General features: G+C 35.6%; 1 protein-coding gene across 6 annotated transcripts in view; it reads right to left on the bottom strand.

Annotated features, from left to right (window-relative positions):
• The window catches only part of VPS13A (vacuolar protein sorting 13 homolog A), a 236,902-nt gene that overhangs the window by 45,428 nt on the left and 164,692 nt on the right, over positions 1-26,782 (bottom strand). For all 6 annotated transcript variants that reach the window (XM_082694455.1, XM_082694452.1, XM_082694453.1 and 3 more), the window contains exons 46-54: positions 19,098-19,201; positions 14,679-14,961; positions 12,354-12,749; positions 11,767-11,871; positions 11,498-11,644; positions 7,376-7,504; positions 6,848-6,981; positions 4,492-4,621; positions 143-375 (exon numbers count right to left, since the gene is read on the bottom strand). In XM_082694455.1, coding sequence (XP_082550581.1) covers positions 143-375; positions 4,492-4,621; positions 6,848-6,981; positions 7,376-7,504; positions 11,498-11,644; positions 11,767-11,871; positions 12,354-12,749; positions 14,679-14,961; positions 19,098-19,201 — 1,661 coding nt within the window. The remainder of the gene's footprint in view (positions 1-142; positions 376-4,491; positions 4,622-6,847; positions 6,982-7,375; positions 7,505-11,497; positions 11,645-11,766; positions 11,872-12,353; positions 12,750-14,678; positions 14,962-19,097; positions 19,202-26,782) is intronic.

Genomic DNA, 26,782 nt, shown 5'->3' with positions numbered 1-26,782 from the left:
AAGGCAAAAAATAAACTCAAAAACATTTTTAAATCAGCATTAACTTAGTATAATAATCAAAACACAAAACTTAAACTGTATTATTTTAATTTTATAATCACCATTCTTAATGATTAAGAACTAATCATTTAATGTATCTAACCTTGTAATGCCAATATAGGCTACTTCCTGCTTTGTGTAATTGTTGACGAGAGAAATTCCAACATCTTGTAAGGCCAACACAATTTCTTGCTCTGCTAACTCTGCTTTCTCACTTTCATATGTTGCTCTGAATACCCTTGGATCTTCAGTGAATAAAATAATGCGTTGTAAGCCTTCAAAGAATGAAACTAAATAAATCGTCTTTTTCCCCGAATTTATAGGTGTCATCATATCCTAAAACAAACCATAGAAAAAATTAAAAATTAGTCTTTTTTTTTTTTTTTTTTTTTTAAAGATCTTATTCATTTGTTTGACAGACAGAACACAAGGAGAGCGGGAACACAAGCACAGGGAGTGGGAGACAGAGAAGCAGCCTTCCTGCTGAGCAGGGAGCTCAATGTGGGCTCGATCCTACGACCATGGGATCATGACCAGAGCCGAAGTCAGACGCTTAACGACTGAGCCACCCAGGCACCCCCAAAATTAAAGCCGTAACCAAGAGGAAATCTAGATTCCACATCTGAAAAATGAGAACTGTAATGGTAACTTTCAAAGGGTGAGACAAACTGAATGAATATTTGTATAACAGTCAGAAATTTGCATAATAAAAATCAGTTGATGTTTGCTTCTGCCATTATTTATTATGAAGTAATTAATCAGGAAGACAGGTCAATTGTTACTGTTTTTTCAACAACTTAAGAAAATTTAATTAGTCTTCTTTTGTAGGCTAATCAATAACACAAAGTATTATTTTCTCTGCTTTATTCTAAGACTAATCAATGTGTTATATGTTAAAAGTTGTTCAGTCAGAAATTTAATTTCCTTACAGAGCTGAACTGAATAGGATAAAAAATATCTGACACTTCAGTTGCATGCTCTATAAAGCACAGGTATTTACCACATGGTTAATTTGGCAGGAAGCCCTTATTTATAAGCATTGTATTAATATCAGGGTATTGAATTTCAGTGAGAAGATAAGAGCAAATGCTAATAATTAACAGCCAGTCATGAATTTTTGGTCAATATTCTAGTGAATATTCTGATCAATAGGAAATTTTAATATACAGTAGTTCCCCTTCTTCTAGGTTCTGCATTCGAGTTTCAGCTACCTGGGGTCAACCACGTTCCAGAAGCAGATGATCCTCCTTCGGTCATATGGTCAGAAGGTCAACAATAGTCTAATACTACATCCCAATGCCTACATCTTTCATCTTACTTCATCTCACCATGTATGTACTTTATCATCTCACATCCTCACTAGAAGGGGGAGTATAAAATATTTTGAGAGACCACATAGGATTTTATTACAGTAAATAATTGTTCCATTTTATTATTAAGTTTTTGTTTTTATCTCTCACTTAATTTGTAAATTAAACTTTATCATAGGTATGTATGATAGGAAAAAAACACGGTTTATATAGGGCTTAGTACTCTATTGGTGGTTTCAAACATCCACTGGAGGTCTGAGATGGTGGGGGGCGCATGTTGTACCACACACATTCACCTTATAATGAATCTGAAAACCAGATCTCAGTATCTGCTATTAACTCAATTGTATCCTCTCACTCTCCCAAAGTCATATGTTGAAGTCCCAGTCACCAATGTGACTCTTTTGGACACAAGGCCTTGGAGGAGTTAGGGCTCTGATCCAACAGGAGGAATATCCTGCTAAGGACATGGGGAGAGGGTGCTCAACTGCAAGTCTAGAAGAGTCCTCACCAGGTTCACCAGGACCTGACCGTGCTGGCACTTTGATTTGGTTTTCCAGCTCTCAAACTCTGAGAAATAAATTTGTGTTGCTTAAGCCACCCAGTCTAAGGTATTTGGTCATGGCAGCTCAAGTAGACCAACACAGTATCTATCTCAAGAATTAATTTTTTTTTTCCATCTTGAATCATTACTTTAAACAAATCACACCACAGCCCAGAATTGTTACTACTGGTTTTGCTTATGTGACAGTAATACTTTCAGAGATTTTAAAAAACATTTTATTTTTTTTATTTGAAAGAGCGAGCATGCACAAGCAAGGGAAGCAGACAGAAGGAGAAGCAAGCTCCCAGCTTGAGCAGAGAGCCCGATGTGGGGCTTGATCCCAGGACCCCAGGATCATGACCTGAGCCAAAGGCAGATGCTTAACTCACTGAGCCACCCAGGCACCCCTATCTCAGAATTTCGAGGAAAGAAAGATGAAAGAATATAATATAGATTAGAGTAGAAGCAGGTGAAAATGAACACAAATGTATAAAAGAGATCATCAAAAGAGCAAAACAATGGTTTTCTGATAGAAAGTAAGAATTAAACTGCTAAATCCCAAGTAAAACTTATCAAGGAAAAAGGAATGAAAATATAAATAATCTACACCAATAATGAAAAAGAGAATCACTATAAATTAAAATTAAACAGATGGTTATGATAAAAATATTTTTATCTATTAGGAAAATCTGATGAAATAGACACATTCTTGGAAAATCTTTTCCTAAAATGATGAGCAGAAATAGGAAAATGAATTGTCCTACATAATAACAAAGAAGTAGTTCATAATTTAAAACCTCCCCACAAAAACAACCACAGGCTAAGATGGTCTGGCTTCACTGGTGAATTCTGGCAAACATTCAAGGAAGAAAGCATATGAATCTTACATACATTCTTCTTAAAATACAAAAACTGCATTTCTAAGCATGTTTCAGATGTCAGCATAATTTTAAATAGCAAAATCTATATGGGCATTACTTTCTCATAAATACTGGTAAAAGTCTGAAAACATCAGCAAGCCAATTCCAGAAACACAAGGCTAAAATGATACTTAAAACAAACCATACAAATCACCCTCTCAAGTAAGGTGAAATCCAAAAATCACATAATCATCTCCAGAGAGGAAAAAAAATTAAAAGCCTAACAACTGATAAAATTTCAGTACTCATTCTTTTATTCATAAACAGACACATGTACTTTTACAAACTAGAAGTCAACCACTTTAATTTGATAATTAAACAAAACCAAAACTTCAATAAAGACACACTTAGTGACTTAATATTCAGTGTTCCCTTTAAAATGGGAATGAGATAAAACTGGCCTTTTGATAAGAAGAAATAATGATGAGTGGTGTAAAAAAAAAAAAACATTATAATAGGGGTCAAATTAAAATGAATTCTGAAAGCCTTATTTTTTTTTAAGATTTCATTTATTTATTTGTCAGAGAGAGAGAGAGAGAGAACAAGCAGGGGGAGGGAGCGGCAGTTAGAGGGAGAATCGGGTTCTCTGCTAAGCAAAGAGCCTGATGAGGGACTCAATCCCAGGACCCTGAGATTATGCCCAGAGTGGAAGGCAGACACTTAACTGACTGAGCCATCAGGCATCCCGACTAATAACACTTTAATAAAAATTTCTCAAAAAGTCATTCAAAATGTTACTGGAAAATGTTTATATATATCTTTATCATTATAATAAACCACTCAAAAATAAATTCCTTAGTGGGTCCCTAAATGATCCTCACAGAAGCCACAGTGACCTAAAATGACTGTCAGTGCAGGACTTTATCTGTTTATGAGACAAATGCTGAAAGCACCCCCCTAAGTCTAGTGTACCTTTTATAATGTACCAGCCACAGATAAGGATGAAGCCATGACAGGGCCCTTCTGGTTTTAAATGTTTTTGGTTAAAGTTTGAACCCTGCTTTTAAAATCAGCAGTTTGTTTTTGTTTTTTTTTTTAAAACAATATTTGGTTCTAATCCATGAGCATGGAATGTTTTTCTATTTCTTTGTGTCATCTTCACTTTCTTTGATAAAATGTACAGCTCTTTAACCTCTTTGGTTATAGTATCTTACGATTTTTTATCTTTTTTTATATTTTGGTTATAGTATCTTGTGATTTTTGATGCAATTATAAGTGGGATCGATTCCTTGATTCCTCTTTCTGCTGCTTAGAGAATATTAGTTTAGCAAAATAAGTCAGAGAATGACAAATACCATGTGATTTCACTCACGTGGAATTTAAGAAACAAAACAAATGAAAATAAGGGGGAAAGAAAAGAGACAAACATGAAACAGACTCTTAACTGTGGAGAACAAACGGATTTGCTGGCGAGGGATGGGGAGGGGGGTGATGAGGATGACGGAGGGCAGTGGGAGTGATGAACACTGGCTATTACACGGAAGGGATGAATCACTCAATTCTATTCCTAAAACTCCAAAACAAACAAACAAACAAACAAACAAACAAAAAACCTTGGCAGTTGTTTAAAAGTACAGACATAAAACAGGCCTTATTACTAGCAAAGCCGGAAGAGAATACTTTGGGGGGGAAAAAAAAAGGAAGCTCAGAACACAGTAATACTCAAGCCAATACGCACATCCTTTTGTGTTACTTCACCATGGCTTTTTCCACATCTCCACTTCAGCTTTCTAGAGCCCACTGGATCAGCCCAAGTATAAAATACTGCTTTTCCGGGAGGGAGAGAATCTTCTATTTCACTGAGGGAACTATCATAAATAGTAAAAATATGCATTAAATTAAGTGCAAACATTACGAAGAACCTAAAATAACACTTGATTCTGAGTCCACTCACTGAGATTTGTGATGGTTCTGCTTAAGACTAGATTGAAATTTTTTTCCTTATACAATGAAAAAGAGATTTTCTAAAGAAATGAGGATATTTCAAGGGAATGTTTGTCCCACTTAGAAAATGAAGATTTTCATTTTGAAACTTTTTTTTTTTTTTACAGATTTATTTGTTTGAGAGAGAGAGCACACACAGTGGGAGCGGCAGGCAGAGGGCGAAGCAGGCTCTCTGCTGAGTTAGGAGCCCAATACTGGGCTTGGTTCCAGGACCCCGGGATCTTGACCTGAGTAGGCGCTTCACCAACAGAGCCACCCAGGCATCCCCATTTTTGAAACTGCGTAGTGAGCTTTTGTTTTAATAAAAATGAATTGTGGGAGAAAATTATTCCAACTTTTATCTGTACTAAATCTGACAGAATTTAACTGGGAACTCTCTAAGTATGGTCTTATTCTAGCAAAAACGAGATAGCTAAGTTACTTTTTAAAAAATCTTAAGACATGGTATATAAATCTAACAAATTCAATCAACTCAAAAAATAATTCCCAGAAAAACAAAAAATTGGAGAAGATACAAACCAAGGAAATAACAGAATATAACTTTTCTGAGTTGAAGCAGTAGTTGATTATGGGCTAAGTGATATAAGTCAGACAGAAAAAGACAAACATTGTATGATCTCTATGTATTTATAAGAGGGATCTAAAAAGCCAAAAACAAACAAAGAAAACAATGAAAAAATCCTAACACATAGAATTAAAAAAAAAATAAATAAGAGTGGTGTTTGTTAGAGGTGGGGGGAGGGTATGAAGTGGGTGAAGGGGTCAAAGGGTACAAACTTCCAGTTATAAAATAAACAAATCAGGGGTGCCTGGGTGGCTCAGTGGGTTAAGCCGCTGACTTCGGCTCAGGTCATGATCTCAGAGTCCTGGGATCGAGTCCTGCATCGGGCTCTCTGCTCAGCGGGGAGCCTGCTTCCCCCTCTCTCTCTCTGCCTGCCTCTCCATCTACTTGTGATTTCTCTCTGTCAAATAAATAAATAAAATCTTTTAAAAAAATAATAAAAAAATAAATTATTAATAAAATAAACAAATCATGGGGATATAATGTATAGCATGGTGGCTATAGTTAATAATACTGTTCTGTATATCTGAAAATTAAGAATAGTAAATTTTCATTCTCATCACAAGAAAATAAAATGTTCTGGGGTGTCTGGGTGCCCCAGTCGTTGGGCGTCTGCCTTGGGCTCAGGTCATGATCCCAGTGTCCTGGGATCAAGCCCACATCAAGCTCCCTGCTTAGCTGGAGGCCTCCTTCTCCCTCTCCTACCCCCCCTGCTTGTGTTCCCTCTCTCTCTGTCTCCCTCTGTCAAATAAATAAATAAAAATCTTTAAAAAAAATTTGTAACTATGTGTGGTGATGGATGTTAACTAGAGTTAACTGTGGTGATCAGTGTGCACTATATATAAATATCCTATCATCATGTTGAAACTAATATAAGGTTTTGTCAATTACATCACAATGTTTAAAAAGTAAACTACAAATATTAATGTCAGTTTTACCCCTACATACTTCAGTATACCTTTTTTTTAAAAAATAAGGACATTGTTTTATATGGCTTTAATGTCATTATCAGTGTTACATACACACACACACACACATACTTTTTTAAAAGGTTTTATTGAGAGAGAGAGAGAGAGCTCACTCGCATATGCACATGGGCGATCACAGGTGGGGGGATTGAGTGGGGTGAGTAGGAGCAGAGGGAGAGGGATGCTCCCCGCTGAGTACAGACCCAGACATGGGGCTGGATCCCAGGATCCTAAGATCATGACTTGAGTCAAAGGCAGATACTTAACCGACTGAACCACCCAGGCACCCCACCAGTGTCATATTCTTAAGAAATCATCATGAAGAGGCACCTAGGTGGGTCATCAGGTTAAGCATCTGCCTTTGGCTCAGGTCATGATCCCAGGGTCTTGGAATGGAGCCCCACAGGGAGTCTGCTCCTCCCTCTGCCCCCTCCTCCTCTCTCCCTCAAATAAATAAATAAATAACAATTTTAAAAAAAGAAATAATCATAGAGTCAATGTCCCATCACCTAGACTCCACTAAAATCAGGGGGATATCATATTTGTGATAATCTTCTTACCTTTGATTGTACTGAACAATGTCACTCTTAGTGTGATTTATTAATAGGAAGGGAGCTGCTCCATCATGATAATCTGAAAATGTAATAACCGTAGAATGCTCAGCTAAATTAACTTCTGCTATAATACCTCCAAGCTATGAAAAAAAGAGAAAAAAAATTATTCTCTTACATGATAATTTTCCAAAGAATATTATTTAATAACATTTAATAAGACTATTCATAACTTGGTACATTTTTTAATGATTAAGAAAGCAAGTCAGGATTTTCTACTGCATATCTGGGAAACCATGAATCTCAATTACTCTATACAGATGGGTCAAATTCCAGATGTTCCAATATTCTAGGCACTCTAACATTCTGTTTAACAATTAAATTGTTTTACGTCTCTGTTCCTTTTTAGTAATCTTTCTCTTTACTAAAAGAAATGTTTGTTCCTTTTTGGTAAAAGGGAAAACAATCAAAGTTACAGACAAAATCACAAGTATATAATATCTTCTCTAAACATACACACACATAAAAATCACCCACCTCATTATCCAGACGCAATAAAATACAATTTGCTTGCTTGTTAAAATGTATCTTTTTGGGAGGGCCTTGATTTCTTTCAACTTGAATAAGAAGTGCATTAGAAGCATCCTCTGGCCAAAAAGGGATACACTAAAACACAAATTACATACACTTATTTATAAAAAAGATTTTTTTTCGTCATCAAAATTTTATCATTTTAGTAAACCCATCAGGATAGACTTAAAATAAACGTCTTTTAACACTGCTCTAGTTAGTGGGTTGCTTGGCTAAACAGCTGTGAGCTGCCAACTTAGAGCTGTGTCACCACCTGTGGGCACCATGAGCTCAGGCAGTGCTGGGTGGGAAGTTGAGGAACCGTGGTAAGCGGAGTGGCGGAGTGCTGGCGAAGAGATGTCAGTGTGGTCCAGAGATCTAGAGGAGGGCTGACAAATCAGCATGGAAAAGCTGAGCTGAGAAACAAGTGATCAGTTTAAAACAAGGGTACATACAGTTCATAATAATCATAATCAGGTTGTGGGTATCACTTGGTAATTATAAGAGCTGAAGTACACGCAAATGTTGAATCAGGTCATGCACAAAACCAGAGTCCTTGAAGTCTAATAAAGGTAAAAAAGTGAGAGAAGTATCTAAAAAGTTCCGAGTAGGAAACAGGCTCCAAATCTTAAGGAACAACACGAACATCAGTGATCTGGAATCCAAACTAGTAAAAGGAGAGACGGTCGACCCATTGAGAGAGAGAAGTCCAGACAACAGGAGTGAAAACAAAGAGAAGAGCTAAGAGAAGAGGAAAGGAGAAGCAGTGTGGCCTGTGAACTATTCTGCATACCCTGTCTTACTGTGATAGGTCCCAACCAGACCAATGACTTCACGGACTTCAGTGAAACTGTTCATGTGTGATACCCATCCCCATGACATGGCCTGCAGCAATGGAGGAGGAACCTGATGTTAAAGTCAAGCGCCTTAGCTTGTTGAAGCCCGCCTTATTCAACCTCAAGAGATAACTAATGGAACTAGACATGAGACACAGTTAAGGCTCTAAGAGGCTTAGAATGCCCCCACTCAGGGCTTCTTGCAATTGAGCAGGAACTTACGTGGGAAGGTCAACAGAGCAGCAATACTAACTGAAGCACCAGACTTCCCATGAGGACCTGAGAAGACTAAAAATGATATGATTTGTTGATATTCCCAAGCCTGCCACTCCCTGGCAGCCTTGGTTTAAAAATGTATGCTAGGTTCCGTAATTTACACTGTATCATTTTAAAGAATTACGTGCTCAAAATCTTGCCACTAGAGAAAGTGCTAATGTACATGTCTTTAGTAGTGGGAAAACATGAGATCTAAGCAAGTCTAACCTATCAACACAGGCAATAATCACGATGACACATCTCAAGGTTGACCACTATAAGCCAAAACTGAAATGTAATAATTTTAAACTAGCACAAGAAAATTTATCTTAAGACAAAAGTGATAACAAAAAGAAACAGAGAAAGTAAAATAAAAAATAAGTTGTTATGCAGTTGTAATTGCTCCTAATGTAAACATGAACTATTCAAGGACAGAGGCTGTAAGTCAGGTTTTTGATAAGCTAAGGCCCAAGAATGTTATCTGCAACAGACACAGAATTAAGACACAGAGCTGCTCTAGGTAAGGGAGAAGACACGCCAAGAAAATACCTAAGCAAAACAAAGCTGGAGTTGGTAATCTTAGCAACTGGACACAGAGAGTTCTACATCTACAACCTTTGCAATGGCTCCCAAGTTCTGCATGACACACTGCATCTCTTGTCATGCCTTGTTCTCTACTACTTTCCCCTCTCCAGTAATACTGGCCTCTTTTGCTATCCCACAAATATGCCAAAGGTTCTTCCAATTCAGGGCATCTACCCTGGCTGATTCTTCTGGCTCTAAGTCTCTTTCCCCAGAGAGCCACAAGGCTGAGGATTGCAGCTCCCAGCTAAAAACTTATCAGATTACATCATAGGCAATTACAAAGGCCTTATTCGGCAGGCCTCACAGGGCTAAGCTGACGCATTCACTCAGTGTACAGCAGTCTCAAGGACTCAGCCCTCGCTTCCAGCGATGCATTTTATACATATCTGAATTCCTACCTGAAATGCCTTCATTCAGACACCTATCATGGCCCACTGCAGAGACCTCTTAGAGGAACCTCCCTGCAAGACCTCTTTAAAAGAAGATAGGGAGAACCTTGAAGATGCTTTTTCTCTCCTCTGTCTTCAGTACTTTTCTACTCCTAGCTCTTCCCCCCTTGTCACCGTTCATTCCTTAGGCCCATAAACTGGAAGAGTCTCTTATTCAAGGCTCCCTTGACAGTGACACAACCCCCACGTTTGTGCTCAACCACCTGAACCCTGATCAATGCTCTTCCACAGGGAAAGAGGAATGGAGCAGGGAGAGTTGGCACTTTCTCCAGTTTAACCTCTTGATTATACTATGGCAGTAAGGGACTAAAGGCTTGACTGTTACTTTCATTTTGAGTTGTTGCCCTAATCAGCTCCTCCAACACATGGCAACTCAGATGAGCTCCTGTCAGCTGCTACTTCCCCACATTTCCTATAAGTTGGCTCAAATAGGACCTCAGTGAATTCTATCCTTGACCACCTCATATAAAATTATAGCCCACCTTGTGCTTGCTAGAATTTGCAATACTTCCTGTCTTATTTGATTTCCCTGATTAGACTTTTCACCTTTAAACATACTATATATTTTGCTAATTGATTATATTAATGTTTCCACAACCACTCCCCCACAATGAAACATAAACTACACAAGCACAGGGATTTGTGATTCTCTTAGCAGATGTATCACAAGGCACCTAAGGAATATACACAAATATTCACTAATGAATGACCAGGCAGACTTCAAAAAAGGTAGAGCTTCTGAAATTAAGAAATACAATTATTCAAATAACTCAACTAAAGGCTTAAATAGCAATTTAGACAGAGTAGAAGAGAAAATTTATTAAAGATATACATGTAGAATTAATCCAGAATGCAGCAAAGAGAGTTATATAGATAGAAAATAGCAAAAAAAAAAGTTGAGACATGGAAGATAGAATATGGAGGTCTAGAATATGTCTGATTAAAGACCAAGAAGAAGCAAATGGAAGGACGAAGCAAAGACAATATTTAAAGAGATAATAATTGCAAATTATATAGCAATTATGAAATAGATTGATCCACAAATCTCAGAGTATAGCATCTCAAGCAGGATATGTAGAAAGAATCCACATGTGGACAAACAGTAGTATAACTACGGAATGCCAAAGACAAAAATCATGAAGGCAATTAGGAAGAAAAATGACCTCTAAAGGAATGATGGGATCACAGGAGAATTTTCAACTGAAGTAGAAACCAGAAAACAGTGGAGTAAAATCTACACATGTTGAGAAAAAATAGAAGAGAAAGCAAGAGAAATTATGATAAAAGAAAGATGACAAAACTTTTACAGATAAACACAAACTGATGGCATTTGCCTCCAAAATGAGCTCTGAAGGAAAAATCTAAAGAATGTCAAGAATAATAATCCCAGAAGGATGATTTAAAAGCAAGAAGGAACACTAAACAAAAACAGCAAGCACTTCTCTTATATTTATACATAAAATTTCCTCAAAAATGAAATATTCCATCAACCTCAGGCAGTTCTTTAGAAAATTCTCATCCAGCGGTCAAATAGCTAAAGATGGTGTAGAATCAAAATTTCATTCCTAAGTTACTACCATCTTTTTAAAATAACTGGCTTGATTTATTCCACAAAGGCATTCCTAGTAACTTTGCAGAAAGAGTAAATAATTTTCTACTCTTTATGACTTTATACCTTATCCAGTCTTCTACTTCTGTATTTACACTGCTTGGTTAAATATCTGTTAGCTGTTAAGTATCTACTTCCCTCATATGTTAAATAGCTGTTAAATATCTACTTCCCTCATCAAGCAATGCACTCCTAAATGAAAAGGTTTGGTTTTTAACAATTAAATCTAGAGCCCTGTACAAATAAAATGAGGAGAGGGGGGGTGCAATTAAAAACTTTCATAATGTTTCAGGTGTCTAACTTCAAGGAAAAATGAAAATCTAAAGAGGTACATTTTTAAAATACATCTACCCACCTGCTCCAAATCAAGAGAGAGCCATTTATCATTTCCCTGTTCAGCCACTGATATATGATATTTGCTTTTGTTTTCAATCATATAAAAAGGAGTAAATGTCACAATTCTGGTAATGTTAAAACTGCTGAGGTCTATAGTGACACCAACCTAAAGGGAAAAAATTAGCATTTCAAAAACTGTTCCATTATTACAACATCCTTATAAAAATTAAGTTGTCAATACACAGAGTTTAAAATAGAAGTTTCTCCATGAGCAGAGAATGAACTCACTTGATAGTCCATTTTCAGGCCTTTACATTTAACAGCTCCATGACTACCAACAGTATCAATTGAAAACTGATCTGACAATTCACTATCAGTTACCATAAGCTGAACCTAGGAAAAAATATTCCAAATACATTACAATTTAGATACCATTAAAAATTCCTACCTCAACTGATAAGTTTTTTGCTTTTTCATGTAAATATTATATTAATGCACTAAACATTTTCCCATACTAAATTCTAATCTTTTTTTTTTTTTTTAAATATTTTATATACTTATTTGTCTCAGAGAGAGAGAAAGCGAGAGGCAGAGCTCAAGCAGGGGGAACAGCAGGCAGAGGGAGAAGCAGGCCCCTCACTCAGCAAAGAGCCCGACACGGAACCCAATCCCTGGACCCTGGGATTATGACCTGAGCCGAAAGCAGACGCCCAACCAACTGAGCCACCCAGGTGTCCCTAAATTCTAATCTTTTTAACCTCAAATATTTAAATGGTATTTCTACCTGTTCTATAATATTCTTCAAAACTCTAAAAATCTAAAAGGAGTGAAAAGAAGCTAAAGGAGAATGAAAGTTTTTTTAAAAACTTACATACCTTATTATTATTAAAAAAGTGCTTTGGTTGAAAAGAAAACAGAACTGGCTTTTTATAATTAGGTGGATGCTTTCGGTGAATTCCATCTGCCTTATACTGTAACATCCGACTGGTTTTATTGACCATCCAGTAAGGACTATGAAATGCCACAACTGTCTGGCCGGTATTGTAAGTCACATGGATAGCAATATCTAAATCAGTCTTTTCTATTTCCGTAACACAGGTAAAATTGATGAAACTAATATCTTGTTGGTTAGGTTTTATATAATATTCACTTTTCCAATCATGATTAAGATAGTCAAGTAATTTTAAATGTAGTTTGGCTTTTTCCAACTGCACAGTACAAATATGGGCTGAATGTCCTTCATTTAGAGTATAAACTTTATGTTCAATCCCCTGTAATAAAAAAAATACAGGAAAATTTTAAACATGTTAGAACAATAGGCCCCAAAATTCTATTTAATGATTCCAAAGGTCATACACGTGCTTTTGAAACACCTCTGTCAAAACAAGTCGGAAGACTTGTATTTGAGTTCTAACTCTGCCAACTGTATAAACTTCTACAAATTGAGATTTGAATTATTGTATTTATAAAATGGTGTAAATGATCTACTTCAAAGGACTACTGTGAGAATAAAATTAAATAATACAAAGTAAAACTATGTTAAAAATAATCAACATTATAAAACACTGTCATTAGTAAAACATTTTTAAAAAATGTTATCCATTAGTGATTTAAGTTTTGAAAACTACAAAATGAAAAAAATGACAGTAACCCAAAATAAGCAATCCCTACTAATTTCCATTCTTGCTTTTAACAATGCCTCATCACCACTTCCAATCACTGTCTATACTGTTATCTTCTGTATGTCTCACAACTATACACTTACTAGTTCATGTCACTGTGACCTCTCTAAGAGTCTCCTAACTGCTCTTGTCCCTTATAATATTCTCTCCCTACCACAACTGAATTATATTCCTAAAAATTTATCATATCCTTTGGAAACTAGCAAACAAAATGTGACCCCTAAAAGGATCAAATTATAAGTTCGAAACGAATGGGACACAGACAGTACATCACCAGTTTTTCCATCATCTCTAACTTGATTCCTTCTTGTTGTTAGAACACAGGAATCTCTTAAGATTTTAAATTACTTAAAGCAAAAATTATATAAATTATTGATGCCTGACATGCTAATTAATATTTCACAAAATAAGAATAGTAGTGGTTCTGGTGATGTGAAAGAGGAAATAATTGCCAACCATATGTATGGGAGCCACTATGCAAAGTCCTTCACATGTATTTTCTAATTTTATTTCCCCCATATCCCAACCATGCAGCTTTTATTACTATTCCTATTTTATAGATTATGACAAATGACTTAAAAAGATAATACAACTTGCTTAAAGACATAAAGCTAATAAAATGAGAAAGCTAGGATTCAATCTCAAATCTATCTGATAGATTGTTAATCACTTTGGTACCTGCCAGCCATATGGAAAATAGATAACCTTAAACCATAGATATGTTAACTCCCTCTCAATTTATCAGACAAAACCTAGCATGGGAATAATATAATGTAGGGTGTTTTTTTGTTTTTTATCCTGAGCTAAGTCTATTATTTGAATATTAAGACTAATTCACATACTTGTTGCAGAAGTTAGTGTCCATCTTTTAAGTATATAACAAACAAGGTGTAATTTGCACAGAAAAGATTTTTAAAGATATATACACACAGATACTGAGGGCTCGGTTCCAGACCACAATAAACCAAATATTGCAATAAAGCAAGTCAAATAAATTTCTTGGTTTTCCAGTGCACATAAGTCATGTTTACACTACACTGTAGTCCAGTAAGTATGCAATAGCATTATGTCTAGAAATCAATGTATACACCTCAATACTTTATTGCTAATAATGTTAACCATCATCTGAGCTTTTACCAAGTCATAATCACTGATCATAAATCATAGCCATTAAGAATGAAATGTTTGAAATATTGTGAGAATTACCAAAATATGGTACAAAAACATGAAGTGAGGAAATACTGTTGGAAAAATGATCCTGGCAGACTTGCTTGACACAGGGTTACCACAGATCTTAAATGTGTAAAACACAGAGTCAGTGGAAAAAATATATTTTTAAAAACCCCTTTTTTAATAACAATGGAAACTTTTTTTCCATGTGAAAATTATCTAGACCACCCATTCACCAGTACTATCATTTTTATGAGAACATTAAAACACTGTTTTATTGTTCATAATTTTAAATAACTAAAGCTACAAAATCAAAGACAGGACGGCATTAAAAAAATTCTAGAATACCTCTATATAATAAGCAATTTTATAAGGAAGAAGATTTCGGAGCAGGATAGGTGGCCACAAATGCATTATGTATGGTAAGTCCCAGCCATCTTCTGAATACACTGACAGAGAAGCCAAATCATCTTTTTCTGGGACAACATGAATGATGAACGGTTTCTTAGCAGTGTTTTTAGATCTACATTTCTTCTTTAGAAAAGTGCCATCATTTTTTATAATTTCTTCAAAGTCAATTCTTTCACACCCTTGATAGTCCTCATCTTCTGGCTTCAGAGAAAGGGGTGATCTGTATAAAGGATGAAACAATATGCTTTAAAATCCTTTAAAAGAAAACATAAATTAGGTGATTACTACTTTGGAACAATGAAATTACATCACTCCCCGCACTTGTAATAAAATTTTTATAGTTTCATATTCGTTTTGGAAATAGCAAAAAAAAGACCGGTAAATAGACATTGTCATCCCTTAACTTTCTGTAAACTAATCAAGTTATTTGGCTCTTAAGAGGAGAATATTTTTCTTACAAGCTTACTAATTTCAAAGTTTATAATAACTGGTCTCCTATAGAAAATATGTAATTTTATAGATCATATATGCAAAGCAAACATACAAATACCTTTTAATTTGCACATTTAACTTAAAAATGTTGGCTTTCCTGAATATGTGGTCCTCATAGGAAATACATGCCATGACTGAATTCATAAACTAAAAACACATTTCCATTAAAAAAACCATCACCAGCATTTCAATGTTAATCAAACAAAAGTCTTTAATAGATATTTAATTGCTGAAACACTGGGTACAGTTGCAGAGGTGGTTGCAAGAAGATAGTGATAAAATCATGTATGATTAATTCTTATATTTAAATATCACACTCTGCTTACATTTCAATTATATTTTAGGTTTCATCATTTTTCAAACCTAACTTGTTCAAATATAAACACTTAAATATATTTATACTTGTAAAACCATTCATCTATGATTGTGACACTATCCCTTACAAATCAACAACTGTCCATACTACCTCCAGACCAGATTTTGTCCTAAGCTCTGTCCTAAAATCTTAAATATCCATTACACACTACTATAATGATGCCTGAGAGTGATTTAAATTCGCTAGATTGAACTCTAAACAGTCCATACCCATTTCTCTGTGTGTCCCTTTTAAGGAACTTCCAACTACTAGCACTCTGGACTATGAAAAAATATTCGACTTTTCCATCTCCCTTGACATATACATAAATCTAATCATCTGTCAAGTCAGTTATCCGATTTAACCTATTTTGTTTTTTACATTTTCTCTGAAATTTTCATTCTCTTTTCCATTCTTCTAATACTTAAGAACTTAATTTTCCTCAGGAAACAAACTGAGGGATGGCTGGAGGGGAGGGGAGTCAAAGGGACGGGGTGGCTGGGTGACGGACATTGGGGAGGGTACATGCTATGCTGAGTGCTATAAAGTGTGTAAGACTGATGAATCACACACCTGGATGCCTGAAACAAATAATACATTATAGGTTAATAAAAATAAAATAAAACAGAACCACAAAAAAAATCTTAATTTTCTCCAAATTAAACTAATGTCAATAAACTCATCCAGATTATCAAAACCTTATTGGATCCATTATTCACGAACGAGAAGGTAAAACTGGAAATGAACAAATGAGTAAGTTCTTCTTTACTCTGTATAACAGAGACCCCAATCAGGTGGGGGATGTGATGTTAAAAGAGAAATAGCGCATCGTGACAGGTACAAAATAACGTATGTACACAGCAGACTGAAGGAAAGAGAGTGTGGTGAAGTCTTTCCAGACAGCTTCAGAGCTTTGTGCAGAGGCAACAATTTTGCCAAAAAGCCTTATTCTAAAGAGGACACCTGAATTAGAAAAATATGCCAGGTTAAGGGAAAGTTTAAGAAATGGATAGGAAGAAAACACAAGAGGTTCTCAATGAGAAGAGCTTTAAGAACGAAAGATCATGAAACAGGAGGACACCAAACGTTCTGAGAGAATAAAGAAAAAAAAAGATAATGTATAAGATAAAGGTAAAATTGACATCAAAGGGGCAAGAAACTGAGGGAGCAATACTTCAATGTGAACTTAAACTATGTATCAAATGTTCTGTTACAAGATGCATACTGTACTCTGATCATCCTGCAACTATTCTTTTTTTTTTTTTTTTTTTAATTTTATTCACTCATTCGACAGAGAGAAATCACAAGTGGGCAGAGAGGCAGGCCTAGAGAGAGGGGGAAGCAGGCTCCCCGCTGAGCAGAGAGCACCAATGTGGGGCTCGATCCCAGGACCCCGAGACCACGACCCAAGCTGAAGGGCCCAACCCACTGAGCCACCCATGCACCCTATCCTGCAACTATTCTTTACACATACAAACCCTGTGCTTTCAGACCTCCTTACCTTCGGTCATGCAATTCCTTCCACTGAAGATTGCCTTTCTTTGCTAATCTGCATATTATTATGTTTGACCTTTAATTCATGGATCTTACCCAGGAGTCAATCAGTAACACTTGCTTTGTTTTTTGTGATTTTCTGTTAACACCCTCTCCCTACAACCCCACAGTTTTCTTCCTTCTGTATTTACATAATGCATCAATCTCTCAAAGTCACAGCCATGCCCAGTTCATCTTGGCATCCCATAGTAGAGCCTTATACACAGCAATTCAAAGATTAATCTATTTAAATTCTCCAGGGAAAGATAGTCATTATGTAAGCATACTTAGATCAAAGAATTGGATTAGAAACACATTTAATGTGAGATACAAACTGGCTCATCACTAATAATTCTAATTAAGATTAATTTCCATTTGACAAATTAATATTTTAGCCTTGAACAAGAAAGTATAAAGATAATCCCAAGTTTTCTCTTCTATGGATAGAATCACAAAATATACAGCAATACTTTATTAAAAATAAAGTGAAATGCCATTAAATTTTCTCATTCATAAAATAAGTATACACTTATTCACAGAAGTTTTGAAACACATTCTACATGCAATCTTTTATTTTTTTATTAATCTGTGCATCATCAGGCTTACACACTTCACAGCACTCACCGTATCACATACCCTCCCCAATGTCCATAACTATATGTCACCTTTAATCTAGTCTTGTAACCCACCAAAAATCCTTCCTAGAATAAGGTCAGATGTGGTAAATAACTACATTGTTGTTCTTTTTTTTTTTTTTTTTTTTTTTTTTTTTTTTTTTTTTTAAAGATTTTTTATTTATTTATTTGACAGAGAGAGATTACAAGTAGGCAGAGAGGCAGGCAGAGATAGAGAGGAGGAAGCAGGCTCCCTGCTGAGCAGAGAGCCCGATGCGGGACTCGATCCCAGGACCCTGAGATCATGACCTGAGCCGAAGGCAGCGGCTTAACCCACTGAGCCACCCAGGTGCCCCAACTACATTGTTGTTCTTGCAACAATAATATTCTTTCCCACAGGAGATTTCAACTGAGTGTTAGAAGGTATAAGTAATTAAGTACTCATTAGAAATAGCAGGTCTACTAACTGAAAATATGTGCCTGTAACTGCAAGGCTGCTCTGTAAGCATCAGAGAGGTAATCTGGAACTCTGGACAAGGATCAGAAGAGAGGCAGAGGGATTTCAGCACAGCATGTAGTCCTGCCTCTGTCCTTCTGCAGCAAAGGTCTGGGCCAGGGCTAGTGTGTGTTCTGAAATGGTACTTAGACGAATTATAATGCTTATTTTCAGGAAAATAGTATTTTCCAATAGAGTTCACTATCCCTGAAAGAGATTATTTTCAAATAATTAAATAATAATTAAATAATTAAATATCCAGAATATTTGTTTGTCAAGATATTAATCCTATAATTTTAGGACTAGCTCACTGTTAGCATATTATAAGAATTTTACATATAAGATTTTATATCCAGTTTAATTTTTAGAAGATTGATGTATATATGTCACAATTTAAAGTATAATTCTATCACTGATCAATTAATATGTAGATAAAAAGAAAAAATGTTTTCGAAAGGGATTGTTAAAAATTTCATTGCAAAACATTTGAAAAGTAAAAATCACTTCATAATAGCTATATATAAATCCAAAAGCTACCAATCATGCTCAACTGAACATTTTCTAAAAATCATATATAAATGACTTCAGTTATGGAAGCTATACAATAAGCATGTAATAATTGTATTTACTAGTAAAACACAAGTAATTTATATAGTATAAATTAAATACATTAAATATTTCTTAAAAAAAAAAAACAAAAAAAAACCAAAACCTTCTAGGCACCCTGAAACTTAAGTTAGACAAGTTATTAACAAAACAGATTTAACTTTGATCACTTAGAGACAAATACCCCTACAAAACCATAAACTAAAAATTCCATAAGACACTTTAGAGCAAATACAAAGATAAAGAAATAAAAAAATCACCGGTAAGATGTTAATGGTAGGTTGAATTCACTTCCAGGAGAAGCCGTTCCCAATAAAGTATTCCCTTCATAAACACAAAGTGGGATTGAAAAATGATTTTTAATCTGAGAAAGAAAAACAAATCATATTTAGTATATTAATCTAAGAATCTAAAGATATTTTTAAAAAATCTCATCAAAATACCCCAACAAAGAAACTAGCAGGCAATACTTGTTTTGCTTATTTATATAAATAGGAAAAGAAATAAACACGCTATTACTTATCCTAAAAAAATATAAGGAAGGTCACCACTTTTATAGAAAAGATGTGTCAAAAATAAAAACTTTAAAAATCATAGAAGGAAGTAAAGTAATATGTTCTTGATCTTAACTTCTTCAGAAAAAAAAAATAGAAGAATTCATGGGAAAAAATACTGTATCAAAATTTGAAATGTCTATATGACAAAATTTGAAAAAAGGCCACAGGCTGGGAAATGAATGCCTTTTTACTTCCCTGTTGTATGTTGCTCATAAGATGAGATACTCTCCACGCACTTTGGAGAATATCTCATCCATCACATGAGCAGCATATAAAAATGATGTAAAGGGTAACATCACTTTGATTAATATATATTATTAGATAAACTTCCAAACAGTTATATTTACCTTTGAGAGAGATAAAAAGAAACTGGTTAATAAAAACAATTTCGTATTATAATATCTTAGTAAAATCTTATTTTTTAAAAAAAATTATACCAAAATGGAAAACATGTTGAGAACTAAGAACTGATAAATGGGTAATCCTAACTACACTCTATGTCTAGATAAACTGTTTGCTCTAACTATTTGAAGCAAAAGAAACACATTTAAGTTTCTATAAATAGTACCTCTAAGAAATTTAAAATTAATGTGTAACTATTTAAAAAATAAATCAACAATAGAGAAAGTAGCCCAAGAGTCATCTTTTAAAATCGTTAACTGCAGATCAAAACTGAAAGAGAAGAATTTCTGCTATCAGCCATGAGGGAATAACCTTCCCAACATAGACAACTAAAACACAGGGGGGAAAGAACCCACATTAAACAATGGTTTTCAGAAATTGGGTAGCAGGCATCACAGGAAAGAAAAAAATTAAAAAGAAACCACAAAGATAAGTCCTCAGATTACCCCAGTTTCCTGCCTCAAGTTTCTACACTACGATGTAGGAGAAAAAGAGAAGTTAAACAGAGCCCAGTCAGCTGGAGTCAAACAGATAGGAGAATTTGGGGGAAGCCAATGTTTCTTAAACTCACAGCACACTGAGGAGCGAGGCAAATGGAGAGGCAAGAGTTGCAGATTCAAGAGTGTCCTCCGTTGTCAAAATTTCACATTGGTACTGACTGGAATATGCACAGGAGTAAACTATCTAAGGCCAATAAAGATGGACAGGAACCCGCTCTTAAGAGCTCTCCAGAGCAGCTCAGGGCTCCTCCCACAGCAGATGTGAGCAAACCTTACTTATCACCGTGCACCCATTTCCATGTTCTCCTGCAACAGGAGTCCATTCAAAGTGGTGTCACTATCCTGGCATTGTGCAAGGAGACCCTACAGGAGCCAGCATCACTTCAAAGGGACTGAGTATGACCGGGAGAGGGGAAATAAGCATGAACACCAGTTTGACTACAGCCTCACAAGTGGGCCAGGGGCAGACAATTGATCTGAATGTGGGCCCCACCCACCAACAAAAGCCTCCTGGGGGACAAAATTGGGAGAGTGCCCTACAATATGGTGTGACTACAGCTCTGGTAAAAACCCGGTATGAACCAACTTAACTTCAAGGTGGCCCCCAGACTGACCCACTAACAACACAAAAAGGCAGAGTCACCGTAGACAACTGAACTGAAGGCAAATGCAGCTCAGCCACACAGCAGGCCATATACAACACACACAGGACACAGCCCTGAAGTGCCACATTCTGGGTAATAGGGGACATTGCACTGCAGGGCACTACAGCATCTCTTCTTCATAATGCCACTAACTTTCAAGATCAGGAGACATAGCTGACTTTCCTAACACATAGAAACAGACACAGATTATTAGACAAAATGAGCAGACAGAGGAATAGCTCAAATGAAAAAACATGATAATCCCAAGAGAGCTAAATAAAATGGAGATAATATGTCTGATAGAGAATTTAAAGTGACGGCCATAAAGATACTCACTGGACTTGAGGAAAGAGAGGAGGGTCTCAGGCAAACCCTAAAAAAGGTGACAAAGCATTACAAAGAACTAGAGATGAATAACACAGTAACTGAAATTAAAAATATATTAATGGGAATAAATAGTAGACCAGAGGAAGAACAGATCAGTGATCTGGAGGACAGAGCAATGGAAAGCAATCAAGCTGAACAGGAGAGAGAAAAAGAATAATATAAAATGAGAATAGGAGGCCCCTGGGTGGCTCAATGGGTAAGCCTCTGCCTTCAGGTCAGATCATGATCCCAGGGTCCTGGGATCAAGTCCCGCACAGGCTCTCTGCTCAGCAGGAAGCCTGCTTCCTCCTCTCTCTCTGCCTGACTCTCTGCCTACTTGTGATCTCTGTCTGTTAAATAAATAAATAAAATCTTTTTAAAAAAATGAAATAAAATAATAAAATGAAAATAGGTTAAGGGATTTCACTGAAATGGGCAAGCACAATAATATATGCATTACAGGGACCCCAGAAGAAAAGGGAAAGAAAAAGGGGCAAAAATTTATTTTAAGAAATAATAGCTGAAAACTTACTGAATCTGGGGAAGGAAACAGATATCCAGATCCAGAAGGTACAAAAAGCCCCCAACAAAATCAACCCAAGGAGGTCCACATCAAGACACTCAGTAATGAAAATGGAAAAAAAATAAAGAGAAAATCTTGAAAGCAGCAAGAGAAAAGAAAACAGTTATATGTGAGGTGAGGGTAAGCCAATAAAGCTATCTGCTGATTTTCAGTGGACACTTTGCAGACCACAGAGTGGCATGATAAATTCAAAATGCTGAAAGAAAAAAACCTTGCAATTAAAGAATACTCCACCCAGCAAGACTACCATTCAGAATATAAGGAGAGAGAATTTCCCAGACAAACAAAAATTAAATGATTTCATCACCAGTAACGCAACCTTATAAGAAATGTTAAAGAGAACTCTTTCAGTGAGAAGGAAAGACCATAAGGAAGAGTAAGAGAAACACAAAAATAGTAAAATTAAGTATATCTATAAAAATAAGTCAAGTGATTCACAATGTAAAAGAAAGAATGATGCCATGTACTTAAAATGGGGGGAGAGGAGAGGAGTAAACATTTAGTGCTTTTAAAAAAGGTTAAAAAAATGGGTTCAAACTTAGAGACTACCAACCTAATATAGACTATTATAGGAATAAAATGTTATATATAAACCTAACGGTAACCACAGATCAAACATTTGTAACAGGTAGGCAAAAAATAAAGAGAAAGTATTCCAAGTATATCATTAAAGAAAGCCAGCAAACCATGAGAGAAAAGAGGAAGAAAAGAAAGGAATAGAGAATTACAAAGACAACCATAAAACAAGTAACAAAATGGTGATAAATACATACCTATTTATTACTTTGCAAGTAAGTGCACTAGATGCTCCAATCAAAAGACACTCTAGGGCAACAGAATGGATAAAAAAGCAAGAACCATCCATATGCTGCCTATATTAGAAGCATTACAGATCTAAAGACATATGCAGAATGAAAATGAAAGGATAGAAAAGCATTTATCATGCAAATGGAAGTGAAAAGAAAGCCAGGGTAGCAACAGTTACATATGTCAAACAAATAGACTTTAAAACAAAGTCTGGGGGCGCCTGGGTGGCTCAGTGGGTTAAAGCCTCTGCCTTCAGCTCAGGTCATGATCCCAGGGTCCTGGGATCGAGCCCCACATCGGGCTTTCTGCTCTGCGGGGAGCCTGCTTCCTCCTCTCTCTCTGTCTGCCTCTCTGCCTACTTGTGATCTCTGTCTGTCAAATAAATAAATAAAATCTTTAAAAATAAAATAAAATAAAATAAAACAAAGACTGTAACAAGGGACAAAGAAGGATGCTACCTAATCATAAAGGGAAAAAGCCAACAAGAAGATTCAACAATTGTAAATAGTTATGCACCCAACATGGAAGCACTCAAGTACACAAAGCAGTTATTAACAAATATAAAGTAAGTAATTGCAGTAATACAATAATACTTGGGGACCTTAACACCCCACTTACATCAATGGATATACTATCCAGAGAAAAATCAAAGAAAACAGTAGCTTTGAATTCCACATTGGAACAGATAGATCTAACAGATATATTCAGAACATCCCATCACAAAACAGCAGAATACACATTCTTTTCAAGTGCACATGAAACATTCATTCTCCAGAACAAATCACATACTGCCACTAAACAAGTCTCAATAAGTTCAAATATTAAAGTCATATCATGCATCTTTCCCAACCACAGTAACATGAAATTAATCAACCACAAGAAAAAAATTTGGAAAGAACACCAATACATGGAGATTAAATAACATGCTACTATAAACAATGAATACCAAGAAATCAAAGAAGAAATAAAAATCTATATGGAGACAACTGAAAATGAAAACACAAAGGTCCAAAATCTTTCAAATGCAACAAAAGCTGTTCTAGAGGGAAGCTTATAGAGCTTATAAAGCATACAGGTCTACCTCAAGAAGAAGAAAAATTTCAAATTAAAAAAATATAACCTGGGTGCCTGGGTGGCTCAGTCAGTTAACTGTCTACCTTCAGCTCCAGTCATGATGCCAGGGTCCTGGGATCAAGTCCCACATCAGACTCCTTGCTCATTGGGAGTCTGCTTTTCCCTCTCCCTCTGCCCCTCCCCTTGGTCCTATGCGCTCTCTCTCTTTCTCTCTCACATAAATAAAAAAAAGTTTTTTTAAAAAAAGCTTTAAAACAAACAAAAAAAGGAAAAAAAAAACCCATAACCGTACATTTAAAAATGCTATAAAGTGGACAAACAAAAACCAAAACCAGTGCAGGAAGGAAATAATAAAGATTAAGAGAAGAAATAAATAGAACGGAAATTTTTAAAAATAGGTCAATGAAATCAAAAGCTGGTTCTTTGAAAATATCAACAAAATTGATCAACCATTAGGCAGACTTATCAAAGGAGAGAGAGGACTCTCAGATGAACAAAATCTGAAATGAAAGAGGAGAAATAATGACCAATACTTCAGAAATAGAAAAGAGAATATTATGAAACACTGTATGTCAACAAACTGGACAACCTAGAAGAAATGTATACATTCCAGAAACATATAATCTACCAAAACTGAAGCAGTAAGAAATAGAAAATTTGAACAGATTAATTACCACTAATGAAATTTAACCAGTAATTAAAAACATCCTAACAAATATTAAGTACAGGATCAGACAGCTTCACAGGTAACTTCTACACCAATCACTTAAACAAAACCAGTTCTTCTCAAACTATTTCAAAAAATAAAAGAGGAAGGTAAGCTTCCAAATTCATTATATTAGGCCAGTATTACCCTGATACCCAAATCAGATAAAGACACTACAAAAAAGAGAACTACAGGCCAGTATCTCTGAAGAACATAGAAGAAAAAGTCCTCAACAAAATATTAGCAAACCGAATCCAACAATGAATCACACAAAATGATTTACCAGGATCAAGTGGGATTCATTCCTGTGATGCAAAGGTGGTTTACTATTCACAAATCAAAGAGAGGTATCACACCACCAAGAGAAAGGATAAAAACCATATGATCGTTTCAATATATGCAGAAAAAGCATCTGATGAAATACAACACTCCTTCCTAATAAAAACCCTCAGCAAAATAGGTTTAGAGAGAACATACATCAACATAATAAAGGCCATAAATGAGAAACTCACATCTAACGCTATCTCGGTATTGAAAAACTGAAAGCTTTTCCCCAACAACAGGCACAGGACAAAGATGTCCATACTCACTACTTTTTTTTTTTTTTTTAAAGATTTTATTTATTTGACAGACAGAGATCACAAGTAGGCAGAAAGGAAGGGGGGGTGGGGGGGTGGGGGGGTTAAGCAGGCTTCCTGCCAAGTAGAGAGCCCAATGCAGGGCTCTGTCCCAAGACCCTGAGGTCATGACCTGAGCCGAAGGCAGAGGCTTTAACCCACTGAGCCACCCAGGCACTCCCATACTCACTACTTTTATACAGCATAGTACTGGAAGCCCTAGCCACAGCAATCAGACAAGAAAAATAAATACCAGGCATTCAAACCAGTAAGGAAGAAGTAAAACTTCCACTATTTGTGGATGACATGATACTCTCTCTCTCTCCATATATATATATATATATATATATATATATATATATATCTCCCTAAAGACTCCATTGAAACACTACTAGAATTGATAAATGAATTTAGTAAGATCACAAGATACAAAATCAATACACAGATATTATTCCATTTGTATACAATAATAATGAAGTAGCAGACATCTATTCCATTTGTATACAATAATAATAAAGTAGCAGAAAGAGAAATTAAGAAAACAATTCCATTTATAATTGTACTAAAAATAGTAAAATGTCTAGGAATAAACTTAACCAAGGAGATGAAAGGCCTGTATTCTGAAAACTATAAAACACTGACAAAAGAAATTGATTATGACACAAACAAATGGGAAGATATTCCATGCTTATGAACTGAGAGAACAAATATTGTTAAAATGTTGATACTCCCTAAAGCAACCTACCTAGCTAATGCAATCTGTATCAAAATATCAACAATATTTTTCACCGAACTAGAGCAAATAATCCTAAAATTAATATGGAAACAAAAAAGATCCCGAATAGCCAAAGCAATCTTGACAAAAGAACAAAACTGGAGCTAACACAATCCCAGATTTCAAGATATACCAAAGCCACAGTTACCAGTAACAGTATGGTACTGGCACAAAAACAGACAGATAGATCAATGAAACAGAACAGAAAGCCCAGAAATAAACCCACAGTTATATGGTCAATCAATCTCTGACAAAGGAGGTAAGAACATGCAATGGGAAAAAAACAGTCTCTTCAACAAATGATGTTGGGAAAACTGGAAAGCTACTTAAGAAGAATGGAACTGGACCACTTTCGTACATCATACACAAAAATAAACTCAAAATGGATTAAGGACCTAAATGTGAGACCTGAAACAATGAAAATCTTAGAAAAGAGCAGAGCAGTAATTTCTCTGACACTGGCAGTAGAACAATTTTCAAGATATGTCTCCTAAAGCAAGGGAAAGAAAAGCAAAACTAAACTAGTGAGACTATGGCAAAATTAAAAAACTTCTCTACAGCAAAGGAAATAGTCAAAAGAACTAAAAAACCTACTGCATGGCAGAAGATATTTGCAAATGATATATCCAGTAAGGCATTAGTATCTAAAATACATAAAGAACTTACACATATTAACAGCAGAAAAAAATATTCCAATGAAAAAGTAGACTGATGAGATGAACAGAGTATGAAGAACATATACAGATGAACAACAGACTCATGAATAGATTCTCACTAATCATCAGGGAAGTGCAAATCAAAACCACTGAGATCTTGCCTGACACCTGCCAGAATGGCAAAACCCAGAAACACACACAAAAATACAAGTGTTGGCGAGGATGTGGAGAAAAAGAAACCTTCATGCACTGTTTAGC

The sequence above is a fragment of the Mustela nivalis genome (assembly GCF_964662115.1).
Source record: "Mustela nivalis genome assembly, chromosome: 13".
In the NCBI taxonomy this organism is placed as follows: Eukaryota; Metazoa; Chordata; class Mammalia; order Carnivora; family Mustelidae; genus Mustela; species Mustela nivalis.
Note: the sequence above shows the minus strand (reverse complement) of the source record. Positions and strands in the feature narration are given on the sequence as shown.